Raw genomic sequence first — 22,886 nt, forward strand, 5'->3', positions numbered from 1 at the left:
CGTGGATGCACCGGGATGGGCCAGGATGGACTGAGATGGACCGTGATGGTCCATGAGTGGATTGTGGATAAACCCTGGATGGACCGTGGATAGACCATGATGTATCCGAACGGACCGTGAATGGACTGTAGATAGACCCTGATGGGCCGTGGATGGACCGTGACCAACCGTGGATGGACTATGATGGATCGTGAGCGGACCTTGGCCGTACCATGGATGGACTGCCGCCCGACCCTGAGTGGACCATGGCTGGGCCGTAAGTGGACCGTGGATGGACCCTGAAGGTCTCTGATGGACCCTGGATGGACTGTGGGAGGGAGATTTCTTCATGTTTCACCATCTTTTAATCTCCATATGTGTTTATGCACTTCCTTATAGAAATATTATAATTTTAGAAGCTTAAAAATATCATCTCAAATAACAGGCAAACAAGCAATTGGCTCCTATAGGATGGACCACCTGCTAACGTGTGTGTGATTTGGGGACCAGAAAAGATTTTTGAAAAGTACTTGTTTTAACAGTTTCCCCATGTTTTACTGGAAACAAAGGATAAAACAGGATTTTCTTTATTGGCTATGGACAGAAAATTATTATAATTATTCAGATTCTGTCCTGAATACAAATGGGTATAAAACATTCTTTATCCCTAAGGAGTTCACAACCTTACTGATATGTAAAATAGAGTTGACCCTTGAACACAGGTTTGAACTGCACAGGTCCACTTACATGCAGATTTTTTCCCCAATAAATACAGCACTGTAAATGTATTTTCTCTTATAATTTTTTCCACCTCAATGATAATACAGCATATAATACAAATAACATACACAATATGTGTCAATCGACTGTTGATATATCAGCAAAGCTTCCAGTCAACAAAAGGCTGAAGGAATCAAAGGTTCTACGTGGATTTTCATCTCTGGGGCGGTTCGAGTTTCTAACCCCTGCATCGTTCAAGGGCCAACACTACAAAGGAAGTGGATTACTGCACAATATATGAATGTGCTTATATGGACCGTAGGGGAGACGGAGATACCCTGGGGTCCCACGCATGAGGACGTGAACAGACTAAGAAAAAACTACGGATACCCTTGAAGCCACCTTGGCTCCCCCGGCCCACCTGGTATCCCTTACGCTTCGGCAAGCGGCCTTGGCCCACATGAGTAGCCTTTCTGCGTGTATCTGTGCCCCGTGCATGCTTTCCTGGGAGGAGCCGAGCACCTCCGACGGCAGGAAACAGAAACCGGACTCTCTTGCACAAGTCTGGCCCCTAAGGAACCAGACCCGTCCAATCCCGAGCACTGTGATGACGCTGGAGGCGGCACCAGGAGTCCGCAAGGCAGCAAGGAGTTAGGGACCGCCGCACTCCCACTCTTTGGCTACCCTAAACTCCCTTGGGAGCCCGGGGCCAGGCGGCAACCCTGGAGGTGGCCTTCGGACCGGAGTCGGCCTCCTGCTGAAGCTCCCGTTCCTTTCCACTGTCTCTGCAGTATCGGCTTTCCCAGGGAGGGGCGGCCGAGCCTGGGGCTCCGTCCTAGTCTGCGGCACGGGTGAGACGGTCGTGGCCCAAGCCCAGCGGACCGCAGTCCCAAGCCAGGCTGCTTTCCTCCTGTCTCCGTGTCTGGGGCTCTCAGGCCCCGAGGGCGTCCCACGTGCCGGGCTCCTCATCAACCTCGCAGCTTCTCCGAGGGCTCCTGCCATTCGCGTTCCATCCTCCTAGCGGAGGCGGGGAGCTCGGGGAGCTCGCCGAAGGTCACACGGCTGGACGGCTCAAAAAGTTAACGTTTGAACACCCCGATCTTGCCTCCCCGCAGCAGGGACCAATTAGGAAGAGCCCCGGCCGGGGGCCTCCGCCGGCGCCTCCTCGCCCTTCCGCCCGGCGCTCGGGCGAAAGGCGGAAGTGCCCGGGCGCCAACACTTCCCATGGCCGCCGCTCCGGCGTCCGTAGCCTGCTGAAGCCGAGGGCGGTCCTGGCGGAAGTGACATGATCAGCTCGCGCCCGGAGTTCAGTAGGGTCGGAAAGGGTCGCCGTGGCGGGCGCCTGGGCCGCCTGCGGCCGAACTTCGGTTTCGCGAGCCCGCGGGGGACCGTGCGGGGACCGCAGGTAACAGCCGCGGTCGCCTTCCCGTCGTCCGAGCGCCGGCGCGGAGGCGAGGCCTGTGGCGCGGCCGTGGGGCGACGGCGGGGCGCCGAGGGGCGCGCAGGCCGCGGGGGGACGCGGCTCCTGCGCTCGTGCAGCGCCGCTCGGGCCGGTACCCGCCGCCCGCGTCGGCCGAGCTGGGGAGCTGCCCTGCCCGGGCGCGGGGCCGCCCCTCCGGCCCCTCCGGCTGCCCTGCCCGCCGCACCGCGTCCTCCTGGGGTTCCCCGAGCGGGACTGCGGCGCGGGAGCCTCCGCTCTCGGTTTACCGCGGGCGCCGGGGGGGGGGGGCGGGGGCCGCGCGGGGCTCACGGCTCCGTCCCTGCCTGGGCGCCCGACGTGGAGCAGCCCCCTCTGCGGGGCTCGTGTGGGCGCGGCCTGCCTGTGGGCTCCGCGGTCTTAAGGGGGCCCGCGGGGAGGGGCGGGGAGGGGCGGGCCGGCCGGGCGGGAGGGAGGGGCGGGCCGCGCAGCCCCCAGCTTCCGGGGAGTCTCCGGTGCTGAGCGCTCCCAACCCCGCCCCCTTCCTTGTCGCCGCGGCGGGGGTGGCCCCTGCCTACTCGCTCGCGGTCGCCGCTCCCGGGCCGCAGGGCGTGCTCCGCGGCTCCCCGCCTCCGGGACCGGAGCCCCCGTGAGTCCCCGCTGCCCTGCCAGCCGCGGCGGGGGCTGCGCCGTCCTCCTCCCCCGGCCGCCGGGCAGGGCCGCCGCTCCCCGGGGCCGCCGCGCTGCGGGATCCCGCGCCCCCGGCACAGCGAACTCGGGTGCGAATGGCCTTGCTCTCACCGATTTCATAGTGTCAGCACTTCCATTATTACAGGAAAACACTTAAAAATACACTTTTCTTATATCTGACGTTTTCTGAAGCAGAGTGTTCTTTCTTCCTTTTTTTGGCCTTTTTCCGTGACGAGTATGTAGGGTGCGTAGTCTTTGGGTCCCTTGTCCCCCCAAAGCGACTGTCCGGTTCTCTCCTTCGTCCACAAACGTCTGTCTGAGTGCCTGCTTTGTACAAGCTGGAAGGTCCTCGTGCCTTTTGCGTACAGCTGGTCACTGGACCAGCAGGCTCTACATGTGGCCATACCTTAGTAGATAATGTTTAAACTGAAATCCAGCGGGAGCTAACATTTGTCCTGTGTTTACTAGGTGATAGCTAGATTTTGTTCTTGATGTGTTAATCAGCCAGTCCCGTTTGATCCAGTTCTCACAGAACCCGCAGCAAGTTAAGGATCCATCGGAACTAAACTCAACAAACGGTCTTTCAGTAGTCACTTGGTTCTTTTGTCTAAAAGAAATAAAAAAATATGTAGCCAGTAAAGAGACGATGAGCTAATAAGGAAAGCAGGATAGAGTACAGTTCGTGTTTGTGTGTTCTAAAGAAATCAAGTTATTACATGTATAAAAACGTGCTATTTATTTTTGGGTCTGTACAGCTTCTGTGTCCTATTAAATCAGAATATCAGGGACACCTGGGTGGCTCAGCCGTTGAGTGTCTGCATTAGGCTCAGGGCATGATCCCAGGATCCAGGATCGACCTCCACATCAGGCTCCTTGCAAGGAGCCTGCTTATCCCTCTGCCTGTGTCTCCTCTCTCTCTCTCTCTCTGTCTCTCATAACTAAATATTTATTTATTTATTTATTTATTATTTATTTATTTATGTAGGCCCCACTGGGATACAAACCAAATAAAATCTTTAAAAAAATAAATCAGAAGATCAGTAAATGATCACACTAAAGTGTATTGGATTCAATTCAGTATTTATTGAACTTATACCCAAGATGTTGTGGAGGATACAAAATATCAAATAGCACTGTGTATACTGTGCTCAATCAATATTTCTGCTCAGATATAAGTTTGCTTAGGAATTTGTTTTCTCTGAGTGTTTTTCCCCAAAAGTTTTTTTTTTTAAGATTTTATTTATTCATGAGAGACACAGAGAGAGCAAGGCAGAGACACAGGCAGAGGGAGAAGCAGGCTCCCTGCAGGGAGCCTGATTTGGGGCTTGATTTCCGGACCCCGGGGTCACGCCCTGAGCCGAAGGCAGATGCTCAACCGCTGAGCCACCCAGGTGCCCCTCCCCAAAAGTTTTTAATGTTGATTATGACACCTTAATTTTGAACATTCTTAAGAGTTTTTAAGTTAAACATGTAATAAAGTAGTTTTTGTTCTATTGACAGTTTTACATGCAGTCACAGTACACACGGAAAGAATAGCATTTCAGCATTATAAGGTTAAAAGAAATATATTCCAAAATAGTTTCATTGTTTTTTTTTTCTAATTTGTGTGTTATCATGAAACTGGTTTATAAAACTCTACAGCTTGCCTGTATTTTTACATTAAACTTCAAATTTTTTTCAAAGCAGATTACTGTTTCTTGGTGTGCATGAGGATAACACAAGCAGTTGAGGAAATCGCTAAGAAGCGTGTACTGGGGATGCTCTAGGAAAAGACTGAATGCCGAGGCAAGTTCCCGTCCAAAGGTATTTGATTTACCAAGAAGAGAGTGAACATCATGGATCAGAACAACAGCTTGCCGCCTTATGCTCAGGGCCTGGCCTCCCCTCAGGTAATACAGCTGGAGGGAGGGCATAGATGGGAATCTGCATTGCTAGAGGTTGTAAAAAGGAAGGAAGGTGATTTAACCACGTATTGTTGAAAATGGATGTATATGTTTTTAAGTTTCTATTTTGTTGAGAAGTTCTGTTACACTTTGGTAGGCATGATAGTGTTAAATTTAGGGAGTTTATTTGGAAGTTAAAATATGTATTTGTTTATAATCTTACTCTTTCCATAAACATTTATGAAAGTGCTCCAGGTGATTATCGGATCGTTGATTCTGAGAGTAAATCTCTCCAAATTATTATTATTTTTTTAATATTTTATTTATTTATTTATTCATGAGAGACACACAGAGAGAGGCAGAGGGAGAAGCAGGCTCCATGTAGGGAGCCCGATGCAGGACTCGATCTCAGGTCTCCAGGATCATGCCCTGGGCCGAAGGCAGGTACTCAACCACTGAGCCACCCAGGCATCACTTATTTTCTGGTTTTATCCTTTCTTTTTTTTTACGATAGTCACACACACACACAGAGAGAGAGAGAGGCAGAGACATAGAGGGAAAAGCAGGCTCCATGCACCGGGAGCCCGACGTGGGATTCGATCCCGGGTCTCCAGGATCGCGCCCTGGGCCAAAGGCAGGCGCCAAACCGCTGCGCCACCCAGGGTTCCCTCTACTTATATTTTTTAAGATTTAATTTATTTTTTTGAGAGAGAGAGATAGAGGAGAGACTGAGAGGAGGAAGAGAAAGAGAATCTTCCACAGAGTTTGCACTGAGTGCAGAGGCCGACATGGGGCTGGATCCTACAAACCAAGAATTGGATGCTCAACTGACTCACTCCCCCAGGCTCCCCAAAAGGTTAATTTTTTTTTAAAAGTAGATATATTATTTGCAGGGCACCTAGGTGGCTTAGTCGGTTGGGTGTCTGACTCTTGGTTTCGGCTCAGGTCATGATCTCACTGGTTGTGGGATCAAGCCCTGTGTCAGCCTTTGCCCTCAGCTAGAAGTCTGCTTGGGATTCTCTCTCCCTCTCCCTCTGCCTCCACCTCTCCCACTTGTATGTGCACGTGCACTCTCTGTCTCTTTAATGAATAAATTTTAAAAATTCTTAATCTATAAGTCAATCAGAGAAAGACAATTATATAATTTCACTCATGAAATTTAAGAAACAAAGCAGGAGGTTATAGGGGAAGGGAGGGAAACATAAAATCAGGAAGACAAATAAAAGAGACTCTTAACTCTAGGAAACTGAGGGTCACTGGAGGGGAGGTGGGTGAGGGATGGGATAACTGGGGGACGGGCATTGGGGAGGGCACTTGATGTAATAGCACTGGGTGATAAATGCAACTGATGAATCACTGGCCTCTATCTCTGAAACATAATACACTGTATGTTAATTAATTGAATTTAAATTAAAAAATGTAAAAAAAAAAGAAAATATTTAACCTTTAGATAAAATTTCCATAAAATAAAAACACCCCTTTTAAGTGTGTTGACAATTGTATATACCTGGGTATACAATTGATCCGCTGATCCTTAGCTAAAGATAGTTTTGCCTAGCCTAGAGTTTCATACAAATGGAATTATATCAGTGTGTGTTTTTTTGTGTGTGTCTGTGTTTTTTGCCCAATTTAACACTTGTATGTCCACAGATGCCTTTTTATTGTCAGGTAATGCTCCTTTGTGTGGCTGTATCACGTTTTGTGTATCCATACATTAGGGGGAGTTTCTAGGTCAGGGCTGTTATGAATAAAGTTGCTGTAAACATTTGTGAACAGGCTGTGTGTCTACTGTTTCTGTCTCTCTTGGGTGAATACCTAGGAGAGGGATTGCTAGGCCATATGGTTAAGTATACGTTTCACTCTGAGAAATTGTTGAACCATGTTCTAGTTCTGCCAGCAGCATGTGAGAGTTTTGGTTGTTCCACATCCTCACTGATACTTGAGGTTTTAACTTTTAGCTATTCTAGTTGTTGCTTAATAGTATTTGTGATTTGAATTGGCATTTTCCTGATGACTAATGATTTTGAGCATCTTGTTAAGTGCTTTTTGGCCAATTGCTTGTCTTCATTTGTAGAATGTCCTTGGCATCGTTTGCCCATTTGATTGTTGGCTCATTTGTCTTTTATTTTATTATATAGTTGCTTTCATATATTGTGGATACAGGTGCTTTCTCAGGTGTAGGTATTATATATGTTTTCTCTCAGTCTGTGGTGTGGCTTCCTTTATAATTTCCTTAATGGTGTCTTTCAAAGAGTAGAAGCTCTTACTTTTTTCTGAAGTCCATTTATCAGTTTACTTCATGATTAGTGCTTTGGTATCTTAAGAAATCTTGTCTTACCCAAAGTCTTAAGGATTTTCTCAACATAGTTTTATCTTTTACACGTATGTCTGTGATCCATTTTGAGTTCATCTGTTTATGTGACATAAAGAAAGTAAGACCTTTCAAAACCTTACTTTTTCAAAGTAATGTGACCTGAATGTCTATAGAGTGTTAGATGCCGTAGACTAACTCCTATACAGTTAGGGCTGCGGTATACATTTGCTCCTCGTCCTCTCACATTCTTCCTGCCATCATGTTGGTGAAACAATTTAACAGAAATTCCTTAGACAGTTTTGGTTTATGCTTTCTGTCAAATAAAGTGGTAGAAGTGGGAAGGGATTGTGGCTCTCTTTTGGATCTTGCACCCATTTGAGGATCTACTGGACACTGTGAATTCCTTCAGGCAGAAATATTGGGTATAATTTTAAGAGGTTCACAAAACCACTGCAAGCTCTGCAGACTCCACGAGCTCCATGGATTTTGTTGTTGAGTGAGGGCAGTGGACTGGGTGTCCAGAAAACTTAGCCGTTGATCATGGCTTCTCTACTAGTGAGATCTGTGGTCTTAGGGAAGTCATTTAGCTTCTCCTGGTGTCAGTTTTCTTGTCCTTAATGTGCGAAGAACAGCATCTATTTTTCCTTCTTCCAAAGGGCTGTTTTTGAGACTCGTAAGTTAGTAAATGTAACAGTGTCTGGAAAAGTTAATAGATGCATTGGATTTTCTTGATTTAAACTTTTTGGAGAGCAAATGATCCACCTTTGTGAATAGTATTATCACAATTGTCATTGTTGTTAACACGGAGTGTTTTCCATGTGCTTGTCATTGCGTTGAATAAGTTAAGTGGCATCTCTAGGGTAAGCATGTGATTTATCACCCAACCTTGGACAGATAATAGTCACTGAGAGTGAATGGGCTGTATGCTAGGGTAGTAGTTTAAACATCGATGGGCAGTCACTCCAGTTATTTCCTTTATTCTTTCTAACAGTATTAGAACATTATTACTAACACTATTATTAGGGCTAAGCAACTTCCTCGAGTTTTCACATGTAGTAAGTAGCAGGGTTGGATTGCACACCCAGGTATAATCCCAAATACTAAGCTCTTACCTACCATGCTATGGTGAAGAAGAAAGTGGTATGTATAAGAACAGCAAATGCAAAAAAAAAAAAAAAAAAGAACAGCAAATGCGTTTCTGTTAAGGCATCATAACCCCATTTATATTCAGAAGGCATCTGTCCTTATACATCTCACTGCCTCTTCTATCACACAGGTGCAGGAACCACCCCATACCAGCTGGCCTGACTTACTGTTCTCCTGACTTTCCGCAGGGTGCCATGACTCCTGGAATCCCTATCTTCAGTCCAATGATGCCTTATGGCACAGGACTGACTCCACAGCCTATCCAGAACACCAACAGCCTTTCTCTCCTGGAGGAGCAGCAGAGACAACAGCAGCAGCAGCAGCAGGCCCAGCAGCAGCAGGCCCAGCAGCAGCAGCAGCAGCAGCAGGCCCAGCAGCAGGCTGTGACAGCAGTGCAGCAGTCGACATCCCAGCAGGCGACCCAGGGGGCCTCGGGCCAGACACCACAGCTCTTCCACTCACAGACTCTTACCACTGCACCCTTGCCGGGCACCACTCCCCTCTATCCCTCCCCCATGACCCCCATGACCCCTATTACCCCTGCCACACCAGCCTCTGAGAGCTCTGGGATCGTGCCGCAGCTACAGTGAGTACTTTGTGTTGTGTCTTCTCCCTCACCCTGGAAGTGTCCTTTGGACTGGGTGCTGCTGTTCTTTGTTTTCAACTGGATTGATTTATTTAAGGATTTGATACTATTAAGGATAGTAGTCATCATATATCAAGTATATATGTTCTCTCTCTCACTTTTTCATGAGAAAGGGATGCTAAGCTGCCTTAGTGAGTCGGTCCCTTCAGTAAAAGGCTCGCATAACATCTTCAGACCTGGTAGCTCATGTTTATAATCCTGGGCCAAATATATAAACACAAGCTACCAAATTGTTTTTATAGACATTTCCCTCTAGCTGATTTGCTGAACCAAGCATTTTGTAGTCTCCCTCCCTTGTGATGTTTTCAGTCTTTGGGAAGGGAAGATTAGTTACTTAGTTTTAGTTCGTGGTGGTTCTTGTTTGTCTTCATTGGTTATTATGAGGGCTATATATAACTTTGAAGAGCTCTGTCCTTTCCACAAGCTGAGGATGTCTGTTCTTGTCCTAAATGGATTTTTCTACATAATGAAATGGGTGCAGAGTGGATAGGGGTAGGAGAAAAATTCTTGAAAAAATACAAATATTCTCACATATGTGTCAATGAGAAGCCAGCCCACAGGAGGAAAAAGCAAGGCTAACAGAAGGATGGTCTTTTAGGCAGAAGCAGCACTAAAAGCACCATGAATCAAGGCGAGTGGGAAAATATCCCAATAAACCAGATTTTGGATATAAAAAAAAACAACAACAACAACAACAAACGAAAACAAACCCTAACTCAAGATAGATAAAAGACTTAAGTGTAAGATCCAAAGGAAAAGTCAGTGAAGAAAATATAGGACAAAAGTTTCACGACATTGAACTTGGCAATGTTTTCTTGGATGTGACCAAAGACACAGGTGACAACAGAAAATGCAGATAACCTGAACTATGTGAAAAATTTTATCAAGACACTGTTCACAGAGTAAAAATGCAACCCACAAGATGGAAGAAAATGGTTGCAAGTCATGTATCCAATAAAGGATTATTATCTAGATATTTAGAGAACTACTAAAACCCAACAACAAAAAACAAAGAGAGGCTGATTCCAAAATGGACAAAGGACTTGAATAGACATTTCTCCAGGGAAAATATGCGAATGGCCAATAACCACATGAAAGGATGCTCGACATCACTACACATGTAAATGCAGATCAAAACTACAATGAGATACCACCTCATACTCATTAGGACAGCTGCCAAAAGCAGAATATAACAAGTTTTGGGGATACAGAGAAGTTTGAACCCTATGTACTTTTTTTTTTTCTATGTACTGTTTGTTAAAAAAAAAAAAGGAAAAATGAGTATGCATAGCAATTTTATGACTAAATTTGTGGTAGATGCACCACAACTTGATTCAGTTTGTAAGTAAAGAAATGCTAAATGCAAGTGTGTATATAAAATTGATTGAAAAGAAACAGTATTTTTGTTTTGTTTTGTTTTAAGATTTTATTTATTCATGAGAGAGAGAGAGAGGCAGAGACACAGGCAGAGGGAGAAGCAGGCTCCATGCCGGGAGCCCGACATGGGACTCAATCCTGGGACTCTAGGATCATGCCCTGGGTGGAAGGCAGGTGCTAAACCGCTGAGCCACCCAGGGATCCCTGGAAGGAAACAGTTGATGTAGAAATGAAAACAGTCATTGGGTTGATCATTCTAATTGGCCTTACAATTGTATATTATTAAAGTATACAGCTATCTTCTTTCTTATTCAACCAAATTGTGAGCCATCAAGTTTTCAAAGTATTGCATTTTGACAGGATGGGAAAGAACCAAAAGCAGCAGTGAGCTAGAAACAATTGGAGATGTATTTGCAATTTGGAATCAGTATTCACAGGACAGGGATGTTCCATTCTCATGCATGACGATTTATGGGCAGTTTCATTCAAAGGGCTAAGGCATGGCTCTGGGGATAGATGGGGATAGATGGATGCAAACACTGACTACCACTTTGGAACCATGATTACCTGGAGCAAGGTAACTGCCCCATTTAAGCCTCAGCCTCTTCATCTGAAAGTGTGAATATTAATAGTTATTACTTCCTAGTGCATTGTAAGTATTAAGTAGGATAACCTATGTGAAATGCTCACAAGGGTGTGTACTAAACATGTAATAAATGTCAACAATTTTTAAAAATTTAAAATTTAAATTAGTTTAAATTAAACCAATGTAAATAAATTTCTTCTAGTAAAAGAATCAGATTTCTAGATAATTTCAAACATCTCAACCTGTAAAAGTTAAATAAATAATCATGTTTTCTTTTCAAATTTTTTGCAGAAATATTGTATCTACAGTGAATCTTGGCTGTAAGCTTGACCTAAAGACCATTGCACTTCGTGCCCGAAATGCTGAATATAATCCCAAGGTCAGAGCAATTATAATGTATTTCAAACTATAATAATACAGGAATTTACTGGTAAAGGTCCTTAGAACAAAATGTTTGCGTCATGCTTAGGTTTGTTGATGCCAGCAAAATTTGTATTTTTTTTTTATTGAGTAGCTACCATATGAGAGACCCTAGAGTCAGGGCGGTCTGCATGCCATAAACTAAAATTTATTTGCCTGTTGTGATGGGATCCTGTGACATTAAAGAACAGAATATGTGGTATGATTCCGTTTATGTTTTTAAATCTATGTAGAATGGAATGATATACTATCTGGATTTTACTTCAGAATAACCCAGTTGGAGATTTGGGGAAGGGTACTTGGGTGAAACAGGATTGGCCAGAAGTTAATAATAAATTAATAATAAATAATGAATCTCTTTTTGGAAACTTGGGCTGTTTTAGCATTGGCCCTTTTAACAAAGAAAAGCTTAATCAACAGAACTACGTATATGCTGTTATTAAGCACATCTAGATTTTGGTTTGGCTACTACTAGATCACATCTAAGTAAGAATTCAGCGTCCTGCCTTCTATTGTAGTTTTTCTTGGCTTATGAAGTAGCCTTTTGAACTTCTCAAGTTAAATATTCTCACCAATATTCTTTTTTTCTTTTTTCTTTTGTTTTTTTATAAATTTTTTTTTATTGGTGTTCAATTTGCCGACATATAGAATAACACCCAGTGCTCATCCCATCAAGTGCCCCCCTCAGTGCCTGTCATCCAGTCACCCCCACCCCCCGCCCACCTCCCCTTCCACCACCCCTAGTTCGTTTCCCAGAGTTAGGAGTCTCTCATGTTCTGTCTCCCTTTCTGATATTTCCCACTCATTTTTTCCCCTTTCCCCTTTATTCCCTTTCACTAATTTTTATATTCCCCAAATGAATGAGACCATATAATGTTTGTCCTTCTCTGATTGACTTATTTCACTCAGCATCATACCCTCCAGTTCCATCCACATTGAAGCAAATGGTGGGTATTTGTTGTTTCTAATGGCTGAGGAATATTCTACTGTATACATAGACCACAGCTTCTTTTTTTTTTAATAATTTATTTTTAAAAAAAAAAAAAAAAAAAAAATTTATTTTTTATTGGTGTTCAGTTTGCCAACATACAAAATAACACCCAGTGCTCACCCCGTCAAGTGCCCCCCTCAGTGCCCGTCACCCATTCACCCCCACCCCCCGCCCTCCTCCCCTTCCACCACCCTTAGTTCGTTTCCCAGAGTTAGGAGTCTTTATGTTCTGTTCCCCTTTCTGATATTTCCTACCCATTTCTTCTCCCTTCCCTTCTATTCCTTTTCACTATTATTTATATTCCCCAAGTGAATGAGACCATATAATGTTTGTCCTTCTCCAATTGACTTATTTCACTCAGCATAATATCCTCCAGTTCCATCCACGTCGAAGCAAATCGTGGGTATTTGTCGTTTCTAATAGCTGAGGAATATTCCATTGTACACATAAACCACATCTTCTTGATCCATCATCTTTCGATGGACACTGAGGCTCCTTCCACAATTTGGCTATTGTGGACATTCCTGCTAGAAACATCGGGGTGCAGGTGTCCCGGCGTTTCACTGCATCTGTATCTTTGGGGTAAATCCCTAGCAGTGCAATTGCTGGGTCATAGGGTAGCTCTATTTTTAACTCTTTAAGGAACCTCCACACAGTTTTCCAGAGTGGCTGCACCAGGTCACATTCCCACCAACAGTGCAGGAGGGTCCCCCTTCCTCCACATCCTCTCCAACATTTGTGGTTTCCTGCCTTGTTAATGTTCCCCATTCTCACTGGGGTGAGGTGGTATCTCATTGTGGTTTGGATTTGTATTTCCCTGATGGCCAGTGATGTGGAGCATTTCCTCATGTGCTTGTTTGCCATGTCTGTGTCTTCCTCTGTCCTCACCAATATTCTTGTGAAGTTTGAATCTATGTACATATTTGTGTGTGTGTCTCTCTCTCTCTCTTTTTTTTTTTTTTTTTGCTGGCCTTTTGTTTATACTCAACGTGTATATGCACATGCCTGAGTATTAAAATTTGAAGATGATTTTGAGTGACACCAAGCCATTTTGAGATATTAAATAAAACCAAGAGAAAGACAATGACTAAGTTTCTTCCTTCCTCCTCAGCCTGAAAACTATATCATTGTATTGTTAGTGGCACCTAAACCTAGTAAGAGCTGCTGTTTACGTGATTTAGTGAAGCCATTTTCCCTAGAGTAGGCTGTAGTCTTACAATTGATATTTTCTTCACAAGTATGATTTCTCTAATAAGTCACTATGTTTAATGTTTTGGAGATATCCAAAGAAGATAGAAAATTCTTTTATTTTCCTCGTAACATAAACCCAAATCTTATTGACTATTAATATTTACTCATGAACCTCTACTAGTAAGATAGCAATTTTAGTAGATAATGAGCTGTTGTAATAATATTTTATAACAATATTTAGAAGTGGGGCACCTAGGTGGTTCAGTCAGTTAATCATCTGCCTTCAGCTTGGGTAGTGATCCTGGCCGGGATCCTGGGATCAAGCCCCACATTGGGGTTCCCTGTTCAGCAGGGAGTCTGCTCCTCCCTCTCCATCTGCCCCTTCTCCCCACTTGTGCTCTCTCTCTCACTTGCTTTCTCTCTTTTAAGTATATAAATAAAACCTTAAAACAATATTTAGATGTTATATCAACATAAAGTATACCTTGATTATGTTAAATTTATGAATCATTATTGAATGACTCATTCTAGGATATATCAGCAATACAGAATGAGGCAGGTTCAGATGTATTTTGATAGTTTATTAAAATTGTTTTTTTTTAAGGGGGAGCAGTAAAGTAGTTGGGCTTAGATTGGAGCAGTATTTAACAGTCACACAGGAAGCAAAGTACTATGATAGATGTGTAGGGGTATGTTTAGCAGTTATAACTGATAGCTAAGTTGGATAAATAAATGTTAGCTGTGCATTGAGAAAATTGTTAAGTAATGGTCTTGGAGCAAGTTTCTAGCTCTCTAAAGCGTAACCTGTCTTTTATATACAGGCGAGGAAGCTGTAGCCTATACAGAACTGTCCAAAATAAAATATTGCTGTAATAACTGGCTAAGAACAAAAATGGCTTATTTAGCTACTAAGACTTTTTGGTCAGCTTGCTTGAGCTAATTAAAATATAGAGAACATCAAATATGGCTAATTATTTTAGAACCCCTCCTTTTTATGGTAAGAGAATAAATCTTTATGGTTACCCAGTGGCCTTTTGGGAAATTACCAAGACACTTCTATGTAAAAACAGTTCTTACTTTTTTGGAGTTTAAGAAAGAGAAAAAGGGGGCAGCCTGGGTGGCTCAGTGGTTTACCGCCTGCCTTTGGCCCAGGACATGATCCTGGAGACCTGGGATCGAGCCCGTGTCGGGCTCCCTGCATGGAGCCTGCTTCTCCCTCTGCCTGTGTGTCTCTGCCTCTCTCTCTCTCTCTCTCTCTCTCATGACTAAATAATATCTTTAAAAAAGAGAGAGAGAGAGAGAGAAAGAAGTCAGAACTGTTTAACTGTTTTCATCATACAAAGCATTTTACCTTTGACTTTGAAATGTAATATCAGCATATTGAATAAAATGATACATATATAATGTTGAATTTGTGGTAATAATAAAATAACAATTTTGTTAATAAGAAGATACTGTATATATTACCTGTTGTGCCTGGTATAGTCTCAACCATTTATATTTGTTACTGTCTTTAGCCAAAGCAATCCAATGTGGTTGTGTACAGACACAAGGAAAACTAGAAGGCAGATAACTGAGAAATATGTCTCTCCATCAGTGCAGATACACATATCCCTCCATAATTGTCTAAAGTGGTAAAAAAACATATATGTTAATATTCTTCCATCAAGAAATTAAAGTTATTACACAGCATATTAAAAAGAAAGTAAATGCCAAATAAAAACTGTTCTTGACCAGTGTTTTTATTTTTTCTTAAGAAATTATCTATATAAAAAAAAAAAAGAAATTATCTATATATTAAAATTTTTTTAAGTATTTGTCTAAGATCCCAAGGTAACTAAGGTCTGGAAGTGACCATTTATCCGTTGGCAAGCCTGTATAATGTGTAGCATTAGAAATAATTAATCTTTCATCTATCATTTTATTTGCTTTGAATACATGCTTTTACAATTTTATAATCCTCAGTGAAATGATACCATTTGATCAATAAAACCAGTAGAGGGAATTTAGGGAATGCTTTTCTTGGTACTTGTGTAAACTGGAATATAGGGCTAGCATTTTTGCACGATGGTGAAATCTGAGGGAAGACATAGAGCAGTTTTATTTTATTTTCTTTTAAGATTTTGTTTATTTATTCATGAGAGACAGAGAAAGAGAGGGAAGCAGAGAGACAGGCAGAGGGAGAAGCAGGCTCCATGCAGGGAAGCCCGACGTGGGACTCGATCCTAGGTCCCCAGGATCATGCCCCAGGCTGAAGGTGGAGCTAAACCGCTGAGCCACCTGGGCTGCCCCATAGAGCAGTTTTAAAACTAAAATTGTTAAAGCAGTCTAATTTGTTAGAGTCATCTTGATTAGAAATACATGAATTTTTTCTTTTTTTTTTTATTTATTTATGATAAATAAATAAATTTTTTTTATTTATTTATTTATATATTTTTATATATATATTTATATATATAATATTTTTATATATATATTTTTATATATATATTTTTTATATATTTATTTATTTATTTTTATATATATATTTATATATATAATATTTTTATATATTTTTTTATTTTTTTATTTATTTATGATAGTCACAGAGAGAGAGAGAGGCAGAGACACAGGCAGAGGGAGAAGCAGGCTCCATGCACCGGGAGCCCGACATGGGATTCGATCTCGGGTCTCCAGGATCGCGCCCTGGGCCAAAGGCAGGCGCCAAACCGCTGCGCCACCCAGGGATCCCTACATGAATTTTTTTCTTATGTCATTACAGATACTAAAATTTTTAGAGTTATTTGAAAGCAAATTTTTGCTCTTATCATGTAAGCTAGTAACGGAGGCCATTAATTCAATCCATGGCTGAAATATGTTCCCCTTCAGTTACAATGTTAGCCATAAAAACATTCTTAAAACTTAAAAAGTAGAGGGGCACCTGGGGGGTTCAGTTGGGGGTTAAATGTCTGCCTTCAGCTCTGGTCATGATCTCAGGTCCTGGGATTGAGCCCTGTGTTTGGCTCCCTGCTCAGTTGGGAGTCTGCTTTTCCCTCTCCCCCTGCCTCCTGCCCTGGGCTCTTGCTCTTGCTTGCTCTCTCTCTCTCAAATAAATATAAAATCTTAAAAAAAAAAAAAAAAAAAAAAACTTAAAAAGTAGAAATTAAAGATAAAAACTTTCATTTTTTTTCTTAATTTGCAATTTTATGTACTTTAACACTGGTTCTAAGGCCGTTTCACTACATGTTGGTATGGTTGTAATATGATTTACTACCGCTGGGGGTAGAAAAGGTTTATCAATCTATTTGCTAAAAAAATCATTAATAGAACAGTTACAGTTTTAGAAGCTAGCAAATATAAGTAGAAACAGACACTGGTATTTATTAAGGATGTAATTGAAGTAAAAAAGTTTGCAAATATTATTATTATTTTTTAAGAGGGAGGGGCAGAGGAAGAGGCAGAGGGAGAGGGAGAGAGAGAACCCCAGGCAGGCTCCACACCCATCACGAAGCTTGATGTGGGGCTCTATCCCACAACCCCGAGATCGTGACCTGAGCTGAAACCAAGAGTTGGACACTTAACTGAGTCACCCAGGCACCCCGTAAATATTATTTTTTGTTGCAATGTCTGTGAAAGAATACATAGATCTAGGTTCAGCTTACTCAGTAGTCACTGTTGATTTTGCTCCCTGTGCAGAAGCACGCGTGCTGCATGGTGATGTAAGTGAATCCTGTCTAGGAGCGTCTGTCAGATATGAGACCTCTGTATGTAGCAGGTCCTTCTTATCAGTTGTGATGTTCTTTGTCATTTTCTTGTTCTCCTAAAGGAAATCAGTCTGGCATGACCTTATTAATGATTGTCTCTGACCATTTTAGCGATTTGCTGCTGTAATCATGAGAATAAGAGAGCCCCGAACCACTGCACTGATTTTCAGTTCTGGGAAGATGGTGTGTACGGGAGCCAAGAGGTAGGTTTAAAGAGTTTATTCTCTAGGTCATACAGTACCATGATATTCAGTTGCATTTTATATATATTTGACAAAATGTAACATCCAAGCTATTACTAAGGATCCCTTTATGTAAAAAGTTTTATATATAACACAGATTCCTCCCCGAGTGAACAAAGAATTGGTCAGGAATCACAAAATTTTAGAGCTAATGGTGTGAGAGTGTATATATAGATCTGCAGCGGGGCAGCACCATGTGTGTTGTCACAGATCACTGCTGCCTCTTGTAAATAGTCTGCCTCATGAAGGTTGGGGTTATGCAGGTCTTAAGGAGTGTACCCTTTTCATAAAATGCTCTTGTCTATATTCTGTGTCTGTTTGGAGCGATCCTATTTATGAAGGTTAACGTTTTGGGGCCTTGACTGTAAACTTTGTCTAATAGACTCTGTGTAATTGGTAGAAGGCAAAGGTCTGGGAAAGATTAGTTACATCAGGGGCACCTGGGTGGCTCAGCGGTTGAGGGCCTCCCTTTGGCTCAGGGTGTGAACCCAGGGTCCTGGGATCGAGTCCCACATCGCCTGAAGGGAGCCTGCTTCTCCCTCTGACTGTGTCTCTGACTCTCTGTCTCTCATGAATTAAAAAAAAAGTGTGTGTGGGGGGGGATTAGTTACATCAGCTTCATAAAGTTTGAACAAATTAAGTAAATTAAACTTTAAAATAAAAGATACTTAATATAAGACTTGGAGTTGTTCACTCACAGAAGGGGCTGTGGATGCTTTTGCTTATTTAATGAAGGGAAGGCTATTGGTGTGGACATTGGGATTCGTGGTCTCTGAGTTTTTTCAGAAGGCAAGACATGGGTTTATCCCCAGCTTTCGCAGAAGTCTTCATGTAGGGGACTTGCTTGTTTTTCCTGGATAAGTATCAAAAACTTGGGGTTTATCGATAAATGCTGGTTGGTTTTATCTTTCCTAGACATGTTTTTCATGTGTACTGTTTAGCTTTCTTTATCTGTTTGCTACACACTGAGTAGTCTGTATCTAGTTGCATCATTATTTTACTAAGATAGGGAACTAGAAATAAATTTATTTTCCTCAAGGAAAAGAAAGCATCTCATGTATGTATGCTTAATTTTTGTCATTCCTGACCCCTACACTTGAGTCTTTTGCTCAGGATGGTATTATTGGTTTTATTTTGCTTTTCCTAAGTTCTACATTAGTAAGCCATAGGTTTAGCCAGCAGATGAGTTATAAGAATGGATAATGAGTAGAATTAGTGCATGTATTAGTCAAGTCTAAATCCTATCAATATTTTCCTATCAAAATGAAGTTGTTAATTTTCATTTTAGGAATATATAGGTTATAAAATACAGTAATAGTAATGATAGTGCTGATGAGATACTCCACATCTGTAAAACCTGGGTGTATTAGTAATTTGGTGTAGGCCTGCAGTTTTCTCTCAAGGACACAGGAGTACTTTATGATAAAATTGTTAATGTCTGTTGTTCTCTTACTGGAAGTGGGGGTGACATTTTTGCCTTTTTTAAAAAAATAACTTTTCTAGTTTGGACTTCTTATAAGTTACTCATTTAAATAATTATTTTAGGTGGCTTTGACTGTAACTATCTCACTTTTTCCTTTTCCTAGTGAAGAACAGTCTAGACTGGCAGCGAGGAAATACGCCAGAGTTGTACAGAAGTTAGGTTTTCCAGCTAAGTTCTTGGATTTCAAGATTCAGAACATGGTGGGGAGCTGTGATGTGAAGTTCCCTATAAGGTTAGAAGGCCTTGTGCTGACCCACCAACAGTTTAGCAGGTGAGTCTGAAATGTATTACCTGTGGCAACAGTTCATTTACAATCTGTGTAAACCTAGTTCATAACATATGCAAAACAGTATGTAAGCACAAATGATGTAGCAACAGATGTATTTAATGTTGAAGTTTCTTCCTAATGTCTTGGAAAATGTATTCTCACCATTTTCCTACTTCCCATTTCATTTATTGACATCTATAACTCCCCTTGACTGGGATGAAATTGATGCCCTATTTTATTGCTCAATAAGTGCATTTTAAATGCATGAATTAAATCCACAACCTCTTATATCAATTTTTGTTCCTAGTTGTTTGAATTGTTTTTTTCTAGTGAACATTATATGAGCTCTGCCAGCAAAGTATAAACTTGAGTGAAATGAATCTTCTTTCTTCTTATTTTCCCTGCCACTTACAAGGCCACTGTCCACCGCTCCAGCCTCTCTGCTCCTGCCCCTCTTGGACCAGGTTTTGTACATCCCTCTTGTTCACTTCTCACCTAGGAAACTTCCACTCACATTTCCGATATCCACCCAAGTGTCCCTTTGTCAGAGAAGCCTGTCATGCATTTCCCACTAGGGTAATTACACATGTTGTAACTGGTTTCCGTCTGTCTGAACTGGGAAAATGAGGCTGCTGGGATTCCAATCGGACATGCCACTCATGACCCTTGATAAGGGTCAGACACTGCAGAGCATAAATCTAAAGGTCTTGTTCTCATGTGAGAAAATCCAGTCTCATTAGAAACACAGTTTGTTGGTCTTCAGGTACTGACAATAGATCGCCCTCACTGGCCTTTAGTTTTCTCTCCTTTGGGTTGACCTCCCAGTGAGTCTGCGGTTCGGTTAGTAGTATTTTACCTAAAGCACGGGCAGCTTTTGATTTCTAAACTGTTTGTGCCATTCCCTTCTAGTTACGAGCCAGAGTTATTTCCTGGTTTAATCTACAGGATGATCAAACCCAGAATTGTTCTTCTTATTTTCGTTTCTGGAAAAGTTGTACTAACAGGTAAGTTGTAACAGGAAGTAGTGTTCAAAGGTTTGAAAGAGTTTCACGAACAGATTCTTCTCAGTGCTGAGAAGTATTTTCCCAGAGTGGGGACAGTTGGATAGTATGCGGTGTAGATGCCATTGCCCCTTTCTCCTCCACTGTGTAGCACTAGTGAGAAACATACCATCCGGGGGTGGGGGTTGAGAGCAGGGAAATGAGACCACAGCAAGACCCCCAGTGGGGAGAGCAGGGAAGGTGGCCTTGACATTGGCTGAGAGGTGGCATTTTGAGTTGGAAATGCTCCTGTAAAGCTTTGGGATTTGTCAGCAGTGCCACTTGGAAACAAGTGGGGAAGGTTCAGAAGAGCTTGCTTGAAGGCAAGTGGGGGAATATGATGTGGCTGTTCCTTCTGCGCTGCTTAGGTCACAAACTGCTCAGGTCAGAAGCTGATGCAGGGACCAAGATGGGTCACTTGTGGCAAACTGCAGAGGGAGCTGGAGTCACCAAGGGCACTGTTTTTGTGGTTAAAAAAAACTATTTAAAGAACTTTTTCCTGGGGGCACCTGGGTAGCTCAGTGATTGAGCGTCTGCTTTCAGCTCAGGTTGTGATCCCGGGGTCCTGGGATCAAGTCCTGCATTGGGCTCCCTGCAGGGAGCCTGCTTCTCCCTCTGCCTATGTCTCTACCTCTCATGAATGAATGAATGAATGAATGAATGAATAATTTAATTTTTAAAAAAGAGAACATACTATAAAAACAAAAACAGGTTTGTGACAAGGGATTCCCTCATTATGTTTCAATGCCTGTAGCTATTAGTCTAACTGGTAATGGAGAGAACTGTGCTTATGGTTTTTTTTTTTAGATTTTTAACTTATTTATTCATAAGAGACATGGGGGCGGGCAGAGACACAGGCAGAGGGAGAAGCAGGCTCTGTGCAGGGAGCCCGACACAGGACTCAATCCCGGGTCTCCAGGATCACGCCCTGGGCTGAAGGCGGCACTAAACCATTGAGCCACCGGGCTGCCCTATGGTTTTGTTTTAAAGTAATTTTACCTCTTTAACACATTAAGAAAAGCTATTTCTGACTCTCTCCTCCGACTTGTCTTCATAGGTGCTAAAGTCAGAGCAGAAATTTATGAAGCATTTGAAAACATCTACCCTATTCTAAAGGGCTTCAGGAAGACAACGTAATGGCTGTGCATCCTCCTGCCTCTGCACCCACTTGTTTTTAAAACAAATCAGTTTTGGTACATTTAAATGATGGTGGTGTGGATGGCCCCAATTTGGTGAGAAAATGAATGTTCTGTGGGTTGTAGCACCTGGTGAAGCTCTCCAGCATGTGTTCCCCATGGGGATGCCGGGAAGTGGTCTTCCTTCTGCGTAGAGAACACCGCAGTGTTATGTAAGTCGCCTGTACTGTGCTGCTCTTCGGGCAGCGCTGCCCAGTTATTTATATTTAGGTTTTAAAGACACACTGCTGTCAACAAGTTGGTTTGAGGTACAAAACTTCAAGTGTTAAAGCCACCTCTACAGTTGATTGGACTTTTTCTTTTAATTTCTTCCCCATAAACCACAGTTTTTATATTTCTACCAGAAAAGTAAAAATCTTTTTTAAAAGTGTTGTTTTTCTAATTCGTGACTCATAGGGGTTATTTTTGTGCCAGACACATTCCGCCTTTTCAGTATTGCAGGACAGAGTGGCCGTATTAATGGGAACGAATGCTGTACATATTTTTCTTCCTCAGAGTACTCTGTACAATAAATGCTGTTTATAAAAGTGTTAGCTTGATGTTATAAATGACACCTTGTAAGATTCATGTGATCATAACTGTTAAAGTTGTATTTTAGATATAATTGCCTGAAACCATTTCAGTGTGTGCTTGCTTGCTGTTTGTTTCAATCAATGTTTCATTGTGTGTCACGGTGACAGCAGATGAACCACCTGCAAATGGAAGGTTGCTCCTGAAGCACAAACTTGCTACCTTCCGTATCTGGAGTACCTCCTGTTCCCAGATACGCTGCCTGCAATTCTCACAAAACCCGTGATCAGGTTTGTTCCCCTGTTTGGTGCGGAGACTCAGGCCTGAGCTGTGGGATTTGCCCCAGGGCGCAGAGCCAGCGCGCTTGTGTCCTCCAGTGTCCTCGCTGGGCTTCGTGTACAGCCGGGGGAGGGGTTTTTCTTATGACTGTTACCTGGAAATATGTAAGTTCTTGGGTTTATTGTTTGGGCTACTGTGTCAAAGTGTATTTTCAGGCAGTTCAGAGGCACATAGAATCATTATCAGGATCCTAACTCTCTCTCTTCTGCCGACTTCCCCCGGGGCTCCCAGGCCCCTTCTGTGCAGATTCTGCCCTTTGGGGCAGCGTTTGAGCCCATATTTAGAAAATACTAAAGCCTATATTATTTTTATAGCTTTGCTTTTTTTCAGTCAGTATGTCCTGGAATCTGATAGCATCACAGACGTACGGCTTCCTCTCCCACATTCCGTGATCATTGGCAGCGTCGTAAACTGTGCCGTAGGAGGCCCTTGCTCGCCTGCTTGTGGTTCAGGGCGGTATTTGTGTAGGGGACGTGCCTAGCGGAGGAGGCCCTGCCGTCCATCAGTCTAATATTCTCTCCTCTATCCAAGAAGTGTTTTTCCACGTGTAGATCTTCTCTTAGATTCTTTAGTAGTTTATAATGTTTTCGTATAGGGCTTCTGCGTTTCATAAAAGTTAATTCTTAAGTATTCTCTGGTCCCTTTTGTTCATGTAATATTTCATTACATTTCAGTTCTCGGTGACATAAGTCTTTTAGTCCCAAT

General features: G+C 42.6%; 1 protein-coding gene across 4 annotated transcripts; it reads left to right on the forward strand.

Annotated features, from left to right (window-relative positions):
* The first annotated feature begins 1,311 nt into the window (after nucleotides 1-1,311).
* On the forward strand, nucleotides 1,312-21,949 carry TBP (TATA-box binding protein). 4 transcript variants are annotated; one of them, XM_072739669.1, is made up of 9 exons: nucleotides 1,881-2,104; nucleotides 4,490-4,695; nucleotides 8,338-8,735; nucleotides 11,050-11,137; nucleotides 17,215-17,306; nucleotides 18,932-19,099; nucleotides 19,512-19,560; nucleotides 20,006-20,100; nucleotides 21,194-21,949. In XM_072739669.1, the coding sequence occupies exons 2-9, from the start codon at nucleotides 4,642-4,644 to the stop codon at nucleotides 21,198-21,200; spliced, it is 951 nt and encodes a 316-aa protein (XP_072595770.1). In that variant the 5' UTR covers nucleotides 1,881-2,104; nucleotides 4,490-4,641; the 3' UTR covers nucleotides 21,201-21,949. The 4 variants fall into 4 exon arrangements, with proteins under 4 accessions (XP_025861634.1, XP_072595770.1, XP_072595772.1 ...); XM_072739671.1 differs by having other exon boundaries at nucleotides 4,493-4,695; XM_026005849.2 differs by lacking the exon at nucleotides 19,512-19,560 and having other exon boundaries at nucleotides 1,312-2,104.
* The last annotated feature ends 937 nt before the right edge of the window (nucleotides 21,950-22,886 follow it).

Source organism: Vulpes vulpes, chromosome 1 (assembly GCF_048418805.1).
Source record: "Vulpes vulpes isolate BD-2025 chromosome 1, VulVul3, whole genome shotgun sequence".
In the NCBI taxonomy this organism is placed as follows: Eukaryota; Metazoa; Chordata; class Mammalia; order Carnivora; family Canidae; genus Vulpes; species Vulpes vulpes.

Excerpts from the sequence above, each read along its gene's own strand:
- TBP (XM_026005849.2), top strand. The coding sequence starts at position 4,642 with ATGGATCAGAACAACAGCTTGCCGCCTTATGCTCAGGGCCTGGCCTCC. Across the intron at positions 8,736-11,049 it reads GGGATCGTGCCGCAGCTACA|AAATATTGTATCTACAGTGA; the intron begins GTGAGTACTTTG and ends AATTTTTTGCAG. Across the intron at positions 17,307-18,931 it reads GTGTGTACGGGAGCCAAGAG|TGAAGAACAGTCTAGACTGG; the intron begins GTAGGTTTAAAG and ends TCCTTTTCCTAG.